Below are 9,200 nucleotides of genomic sequence, written 5' to 3' on the forward strand. Positions count from 1 at the left end.
TTTCCTCTTTCCTGTAATATTTTTTCCTTTGAATTTAATATAAGACAAACTGTTTTTTTTTTACTTATTTGTTTTGTCAACCTTTCATTGAACACAATATTGTACTTTCCTATTTCATATTTCAGAATTAATTCATTCGTGTGTATTTTATGATTCTGTGGTATATATTTTTGTGCTTGTTGATAGTCTTCTACAATATTTGCAATCAAATCCAAATATAAGTAAAACAGTTTAATTTTCTTCTTGAATCTACTTACTGACCAAAAAACCAGGTTATCGTAGATGTATTTTATCATTACGGTCAAATGATATAGTATCTATAATTTTTCCATTTAACCGATCTCTACATCCTTAATTTCAATTTGATGTGCGCGAAGAGAAGAGAGCCAAAAAAGTATTTTCAAGAGATGGCAAGTTCTAATCTCTGCATCTTAATCACGCTTCTTCTATTTTCCCATTTTTCCAAGAAAATAAATTTACAACAATCTATTTCAGTTGAAAATTTGTGTTAAATAAAAAATGTAATTCTGTCGCACGGGTTTTTGCTAGCTTAGATGTAGGGCAAATTTCAAATAAGGGCATGAAGTGACTTCATTTTCTCAAATAATGGCATGAAGTGGACATTGTCTCAAATAAAGGCCTAAAGTGGCTTATTAGTCTCAAATAAGGGTCTGAAGTGGCCAAATCGTCTCAAATAATGACTTTTAGTCGGCCGATGATTATTCCAATGTCGGATAAGGGGTATTTTAGTCAAAAAAAATTAAATATATATTTTTACTTTCTTTTTCTTTCCTTTTCTTTTCCTTTCTTTCTTTTTTTTTTCTCTCTTCCCTCCCGTGGCCATCGCCGGCGACCTCCGCTGGCCTTAGGTGAGGTCCACCCTCGTTTGGGCAAGCGAGGGCAACCACCCTCAACCTTGCCTGGCCTCGCCTAGGCTGGCGAGCCAGGTGAGGGTCACCCTCGCCTAGGCAAGCGAGTGAAGGCGACCCTCGCCGGTGTCAGGCGAGGGCCACCCTCGCCTCGGTTGCAAGGGTTGCCCTTGCCGGCGTCAGGTGAGTGTCGCCTCACCTAGGCTGGGTGGGCAAGGGCGATCCTCACCCAACGTTGGCAATCGGCGGAGGAAAGAGGAAAAAGAAAAAAGAAAAAGAAAAAAGAAAAAAAAAAAAATTCAAAAAAAATAAAAGACGAAAATGCTCTTCAGCAAGCAAAGTCAGGCCCTTTTTTTATACTAATAAGTCACTTCAAACCCTTATTTGAGACAATATCTATTTCAGACCCTTATTTGAGAAAACATGATACTTCAAGTCCTTATTTGAAATTTTCCCTAGTATGTATGTATATCATATATTGTTTTCTTTTTAGTTTAGATATATTATGTTTGTACTTTCCATATAAAAGAACAATGGATAAGATACTAAATGAAGGGGGCATTATGGGAACCTCACGTTCAAATTTCTCCTCACCAGCCAATCAAAGTGCTCGTTAACCTTGGTCGAGCCTAGCTGGCCCAATCAAACCCGACCTTCACCGAGCCAACGTCCTCGCACATGTAATCTAATTTATCACTTTTTAATTGGATTATTGAATTAACTCTTTAATCCGAGAAAAAAGAGAGAAAAGAAAAAAGAAAATGAAAATTTTCTCGCTAAGCTCGTTTCATTTTCCCCGTCGGTTTCCTTCCTTTCCGGGAAAGACCGTGAATTTTCCGTCGTCCCAAGTTTTCTCATCGAACTTTCTCTCTCTCGCGTCTCGACAGCGACGAAGAAGACGAGCAACATCCAATTCGAAATCCAATCCCTCAATCCCGTCGCTTTCTTGTTCGTTCCCCGAAGGAGAAGCTTCCAGAGCGAAGGAACCCTGAAGAACTTGACGACAGCGACAGAAGGCGTAGAATCGGATTCGACATAGAGAGAGAGAGAGAGGTGAGGGAGAGGGAGAGGGAGGGAGATGGGGCCTGATGCGGCGGCGTTGGCGGCGGCGGCGAGGCAGGCGGAGAGGCTGAGAAAGGACGGGAACGAGTATTACCGGAAGAATCGCTTCGGGGCCGCCATCGATGCCTACACCGAGGTGCTGAATCCCATCGCCAATTCGATTTCTTTTTTGAACGTTTTTCGAAAAAGGAGATCTCTTGCTCGGCTTTTTGTGCTTCCGTCGACATGGGTTTTAGGGTTCGCATGCGTTCGACCTTTGCGTCTTTGCTTTTCGGGGAGAGGGGAAATGGGTTGCTTGTTTCTTGGATTTTTTAATGCGTTTTGAGGCTTTTGGTTGATCGCTGAGTTTGTTTCTTTCTTTCTTTCCTTGCCTTGCCTGCTCTTTATGATGGGTGCTGTTTGCTGAATGCGAAGGCCATAACCCTATGCCCGAACGTGCCCGTGTACTGGACGAATCGTGCGCTTTGCCATCGCAAGCGGAAGTATGTACGAGTTCTAACTCTCTTCCTCTCTTCCAGTTATCTCGGTGACATTGATTTTCTTGCCTTTGGCCAAGATATAAGCTTTGATTCGTCGCGTTTTTTTGCAGTGATTGGCAGAAAGTCGAGGAGGATAGCAGAAAAGCGCTTCGACTCGATCATGATTCTGTCAAGGTTTGTAAGTGGGAGTCATCCTTTTCCTCATTTCACTTTGTGGAAAGTGGTGTGTTAGTGTTATTTGCAAAATTGTCATGCTTTGTTTCTTGTTATTTTGTATGTTAGTTTTGTTCTCATTTTGTTGGAATAGAAAGACCGTGTATGCAATCAGCTTGACTATAATTGAAGCCAGGATTACTCTGATCCAGGCTACAGCGGAAAAGGAGGGTGATATTTTGTTTCCTACAAGATAATGCGAGCTAGATGGCAGCTCGATTTGTGTTTAATATGGGCATTGGCTTTTCTGCTGGTGGAATGGGAATTAGAATATAAACCTCTATTTTAGAAAAACTGAAAGTTGGACCCCTTCCACTGTTTCTGAAGAGTGAGTATGCATCCGTTTGAGGTTTCATCATCTTCAAACCACTTGGCCACACGGGTTGTCGACACAGGTGTGGTATTAGCGTTGATGGGGTTTAACCAGTCAAATTGGGGCATTTAGAAGTACAGTCTTTTCTTTTCTTTAGGTTGGGGTTGGGGTTGGGGTTGGGGTTGGGGTTGGGGGCCAGCTCTAATGGGTTTGACATGGTTTTCTATAAAAAGCAACCGTAATGAATGGGCATAGCCTGTGAAATCCAGTTTTTTTCTATTTTTACATTGCATTTAAAAGTGTAGTTTTTTTTTCTTTTTTTGGTTGGAGTGGGGGGCCAGCTCTAACGGGTTTAGCATGGTTTTCTATGAAAAGCAACTGTAATGAATGGGCATAGTCTGCGAAGTCCCCAGACATACCTTGCATGGAACTTCCCACTAAGCCATGAACCGTTTCTAGTGTTATAGAGTGGAGAAAACAGTTATAGCTTGTTGAATGAGTGCATTGATATAAGTAGAGAAGCCAATTATTCTGGCGTGACTTGAACTTTTGACATGTGGCTCTTGCACACCTTCTACTGTTAAGCCAAGCATTCCCATCAACGTTACTGTTGAAAATGCATATATCTCAACAAATCTTGAACTAACAAGGCAACGTGTCAAAGTGGTTTACACTGGTCTAACTTTGAATTATTTCTCTCAAATAGGGAGAATCATGCTTAAAAGGCTTAGCAGTTTTCATCAGGCCTGCAATTAAAATGTCTTTGGCTGTAGTTTCTTTTCTCTTTCTTTCTCTCCTTTTTTTTTTGCCAAATTCGTAACTTAATTTGAGATAGGGTTTGGCTACCATAAAAGAGATGAAGTTATTTTGTCACCATGATAGCTGTATTTTAACAAAAAGACAGAGATCCCCTGCCACTGATGTTGCAGGCTTGCAGCATCATGCAATATCAATGTTGGTGACATTACTGCCTCTATGTGCTATTCTGTTGTTATTACCAATGTGTGAATTTTGTTTCTACACTGAGTAGTTCTATTTGGCATAGAAAGTTGATTCATTTAGCTAAAGATTCGCTGGGAATCGTTAGTCTATAGAGAGAGAATTGATTTAAAGGTTTGGGACCAGTAAGTTGTGTATTCGCGCTGTTTGCTACAATCTCTTACACAGAATAAAGTGCACAGATTCTGACCAAAAAAAAAAAGTGCACAGATTGGGCCATGAGGCTTTTGCCTTAGTGCCATCTCCCTTCTTTGGAAGGAGAGAGATCAAGAATTCGAACCTTGGACCTCAGGGAGAGTAAGAAAAAGGGTGAGGAAAAAGGACTAAATATGAGAACTAGGGGTGTCAAAACCAAACACAATACCCGAACCGAAACACGAACCGACCCGACCCGAACACGAAATTTTCTTATTGGGTCGGGTTGGATCTCAACTTGTTTGGGTAACAATAAAAAGAATTGGGTATTGTTTGGATCTATTGGGCTTGGGTACCCAAGCCCAACCCAAACAATAACCAAAACCCTTAAGATCCCTCCTTCTCCCAGGACCCTGCCGCCGACTTCTTCTTCCCCGGGTTCCGCCGCGCCGCCGCCGCCGGCAACATCACCCTTAGCATCGTCGCCGAGATTGACAGCCGCGGCGTCCTCAAGCTCACCAACGAGACGTGGTAAAACCCAGACTGAACCGATGACCATTTGATCAGCACAACGCGACATCATCGGCAAGAAGAAGACTTTCAGAGGCTTTGGACAGAAAGATGGCCGATGGATTCTAACGACGCATGCAACACCAATCTAATGCACTTGAATTCCACAGGAATGCCGCTCCAAGTTTCAACCGCGAGCGAAAAGTAAACAAAAATTACCTGGTAATCAGAGAGGCTGAGTTCCTGCGCCGGCACGCACTCTTCCGTTGGGCTAAAAACATGCAGAGAGAAGAGAATGGCTCCCTCGAAGGATCCGAAACCAGGCGTGAGGGGGCGTAAGCCCGGGACTTCGATGCTCTTCAAAGGGTCCGCAATGATCCCCCCGAGAAGTCGAGTGCGTGTAGTAGCTCCAAGAGCGAGAGCTCGAGAGAGGCAGAGCTCGGACTCCGAGCAAGCGAGCGAGCTCCAAATGGAGAGTGCGCCGAACTTGAGTTTTCAATTTGATGGAACACCCATCAAATCATATCAAATCAAATGCAAGAAAAGTGCAAAGTGCAGATGCAACTTTGGAACAGAGAGAGAGAGAGAGAGAGAGAGAGAGAGAGGTGGAACGCGGCGGGCTCGTCGATGACGCGGAGTCCTCCTGCTGCGGCAGTAACGATGCCGGGACGGTGGGCGCAGAAGGCGGCGATGCCGCGGCAGCGGTTGAATCGCTGAGGCCAGGGCGGTGATGCACGGGGTGTTGCTGGGAAGATGATGAATTCGGGATCCGCAACAATGGCGTCTCTCTCTCTCTCTATCTCTATCTATAAATTCATTGCTCGAAACACAAAACCCGCCCCGACCCGACCCAACATGACCCGGCCCGATCGTGTAACTTTATCTTGTTCAGGTCTTGTCTCGGGTCGGGTCGAACACATATGTCCAATATTTTGGGTCGGGTCGGGTATCATGAAAACCCGACCCGACCCGATCCATTGACACCCCTAATGAGAACCATTGAGCTCTTGTTTTACGTAGCAACAAAATAGTGCGTGCAAATTGCTGAGGGATTTCATGGTTAGAAATTGGATGCTTCCTTAAACTATAAAAAATGATATTGTTGCCTGGTTGACAACTTGATGCTTTATCGTGTATGGGGCATCATTATGTTTCGTGTGGAAAAAATTCAAAAGTCTTTGGCCTTGTATTTTTTACTGGAGTTTGAACTCTTTGGAGTGTGATTGTAGAATTGGAATGGCTGTGTAAGTGTCATTGCCATTAGTGGTATCAAATACGAGTTGGATTGTTGTCTCTTCGATTGTTTTTATTGATGGTAATCCTTTGAGATCATATTAGAAATAAATCATCAAGTTACAATGATACGAAAGAAAGATATCAGTTTTCAATTCCAAATTAAGGGTTTCACTGTCCGCGTTTATATCTTGTAGAGTTTGACTTTCCCTAGAGGTTGGGCAAACTTCGCCAGTTATTTTGCATAGTTAAATGTCGAGGATGGTGGTGATATTGATGATAATAATAATCATGAGAGAGAGAGAGAGAGAGTATTTGTGACGGCTTATCGTTGGATTCAAGAGATCATGCTTATACTTGCAATTGCTCATACATGTGAAAAGACAGATAGTTGTTTGTTTGTGCAAATGTACTTATGCAGATTCATTTCGAGTGATCATACACCTGCGTGAAAGAGAATGGAGGCTTTATTTTCATTCCACTCCTATGTGGTCAACATTGTGGCCAAGCATTACTAATGTAGAGTTGGATTTTAAATGGTTGGATTGGGGAGATCTGCAGAAGGATGTGTTGGAAATAGGTCAAAGAACAATAGTTGTGTTTGTTGACACAAGTGCACTCCGGAGGCCACTTTTTTTTTTTTTTTTGAACGGCGGCCACATTTCACATGCTTTGTCTTGTCACATTTAGAAATGGCATTGAATTGAGGCAAGGGTCATGTGCATTGGGCAGCCTGAGTTAGATCGGTATTGTTTTTTTTTTTTTCGCTTAGATGGGTATTGTAGTGGAGCCACAATCACTCTATTTATTTTCTTGGAACACATTTTACTGATGTCCTTAACCATTTCGAGTCAAATTGAGTTGTATGGAGGTGTGATATGCATGTATCATATTTAAGGTGTGACCCTGTAATTTAGGAACTTTTGTACTTAAAATCAGATCTTTTGGACATTGTGGAGCTAACTCAATCTATCTGGCAGGCTCACTACATGCTGGGACTGGCCTTGCTACAAAAACAAGAATACACTGAAGGTGTCAAAGAATTGGAAAGAGTATGTGGTGATTTATTACTCCTCTGTTGTTTTCCCCTCGAATAATTAAGAGCTGTTATTTGTTGAGACATTTGAAATAAGCATATAATGTGATTAGCTTAAAATGTCAAATTGGCAATCTCTTCAGTGAATGAGAGGTATATTGGTATATATCGTGTTTCAAAACTTTTATGGATCTGATTGTTCCCTTGATTAACTTTTGACATTGCCGTACAAGTTTTTGAGGAAGAAATGGTCACCATTGTTTGGCTGATGTTTATTACGGTGCAATAATAATCTCTCTTGTTGTTTGGTCTATTGCGGTAAAAATAAGACATTTGATATATGCCGAATTATGTTGGCTAAGATTGGTTGATTTTAATGTAATCTATGACCCTTTCTGAAGAAAGAGGGAGGTGGAAAGTTTGCCCATTTCTTAGATCTGAGGAGAAAGTCGGTCTTTTAGCCCTGAGGCAAAAGCTGTGCATCCTGGAGAGCCTTAAATTGCACGAGATTTTCAGTGCTGTGATATAGCAAAACATACATGTGGAGAATACTTGTTAACATTTTTCAACCAAATGGACCCTTGACAGCTATATCTCTTGTGCAACATATATCTACTTGGTCTTTTTCTCATTTCTTTCTTTAGCTCTGACACCTTCGTTCTTTTCATGATGATTTTGATGCTGATTTTGGCTAATTTGAGTAAATCTCATCAGGCTTTGGATCTTGGAAGGGGTGCACATCCTAGGAGTTATATGGTAGAAGAAATTTGGCAGGAACTATCAAAAGCAAAATATTTGCAGTGGGAGCAGAAATCTACTAAGCGATCTTGGGAACTGCAAAGCTTGAAGTACGTAACTCTTATGCCCGCAGTTTCCACTGTATATGGTATAGATTTCGCTGGAAATATAACTGCTGTGAGTTCATTAAGAACTGCTGCTACTTATATTTGTTTCCGTTATGCCAGGGAAGCTTGTGAGATAGCTCTTAAAGAGAAATTTGCTCGCGACGCTTCCAAAACAGAAGGATTTTTGGATGAACTTGCCAAGTCTCATTTGGAACAGGTAAATGCCGTGGGACGAGTCTTCCAGAAAGCTGCAGAAGCTGACATGCCTGCTGAAGTAAGTGCCAGCTGCAATGTACTTTCTTTTTCTTTGTTTTACTTTGTAAATTCATGTCATTCCATGGAGGTGTTGGATACCTATTTCAGGTGCCGGATTATCTGTGTTGTAAAATTACCCTTGATTTATACCGTGATCCTGTCATCACACCCAGTGGGATAACATATGAGAGAGCAGTACTTCTTGAACATCTCAACAAGGTAATATTTCATTTAATATGATACAATCTTTTCCTGTATGGCACTGTGGATTGCTTGATTCTTGTTGTAATGTTAGGTCGGGAAATTTGATCCAACTACGCATGAGCGACTCGACCCTTCTCAGCTGGTACCAAACTTGGCCATTAAAGCAGCAGTTCAAGCATATCTAGACGAACATGGCTGGGCATTTAAAGGGGATTGATGACCAAAGTGTAGGACAGGATAAGAGGTAAGAGGCATTCGCAATGGAATAGAGCACAGCCAATTTATTTTCTATCCCGGAAGTGTCTCATTCTGTTGGTGCTGTTACTGCATACAAAATGTAAGTCCATTGTAGTATTGGTGGTGGGCCTGAAAATAGGAGTCTTCTCTGAATTGTACAGATTGGTATTTCTATGCGCATTGCATCACATAGTTGCATGTACAGCTGCTAGTCTTGGACCTTTTTCACAAGCGATGGTGTCTTCTGAGCCATTCAGCTTGTGAAAGATTTAGACTCAAGTTTCATCCTCTCTTGACAAACTCCTTAACTCAATTGATAGAGAAACATAATATATAGATTATGATCAAAGTGCATGCACGCTGCTTACACTTGAACTTATTATGTGATCATTTAAATTTTCAAGTATCTGATAGAGATGCGAATCGGTTGGGCCGTTGTGTCCCCGCACGCCTTAGTAGTTTTGTGGCTTTCTTATGTATCAGTTAAGAGCGGTGTCCAAGTCAGAGAGGGGGAAAATAAGGAAAAGTAACTAGATGAGCGCTTGTTATACTTCAGTCAGGAACAGTACTTTGATTAATAACCATGACCCTCCTAGTCCTAACCCACTATGTTCCTTTTTCTACATGATGGGTCAAGATCATCTCCAACAGATCATGTTCTACGTGGCGCAAAATTCATGGCTTGCTCCTTCCATGGAAGCATTGACGCGTATAATTGAGCCGAACACTTCCAAAAAGCCAGCACATTATCAACCATGCAGTCAATTAGAACAGTAACACAACATGAGCTATCTTCATATTTTCATATTG

The 9,200-nt window shown here is 41.8% G+C and overlaps 1 protein-coding gene across 1 annotated transcript; it reads left to right on the forward strand.

The window, feature by feature from the left end:
* Window positions 1-1,648: 1,648 nt before the first annotated feature.
* Window positions 1,649-8,739, forward strand: LOC115690527 (E3 ubiquitin-protein ligase CHIP). The gene is made up of 8 exons (XM_030616884.2): window positions 1,649-2,067; window positions 2,346-2,413; window positions 2,521-2,584; window positions 6,794-6,865; window positions 7,564-7,697; window positions 7,815-7,968; window positions 8,058-8,168; window positions 8,245-8,739. The coding sequence occupies exons 1-8, from the start codon at window positions 1,948-1,950 to the stop codon at window positions 8,368-8,370; spliced, it is 849 nt and encodes a 282-aa protein (XP_030472744.1). The 5' UTR covers window positions 1,649-1,947; the 3' UTR covers window positions 8,371-8,739.
* The last annotated feature ends 461 nt before the right edge of the window (window positions 8,740-9,200 follow it).

This window comes from Syzygium oleosum, unplaced genomic scaffold, assembly GCF_021117445.2.
Source record: "Syzygium oleosum isolate NSW1041296 unplaced genomic scaffold, Sole_v2.1 Sole_v2.09, whole genome shotgun sequence".
Classification (NCBI taxonomy): domain Eukaryota; kingdom Viridiplantae; phylum Streptophyta; class Magnoliopsida; order Myrtales; family Myrtaceae; genus Syzygium; species Syzygium oleosum.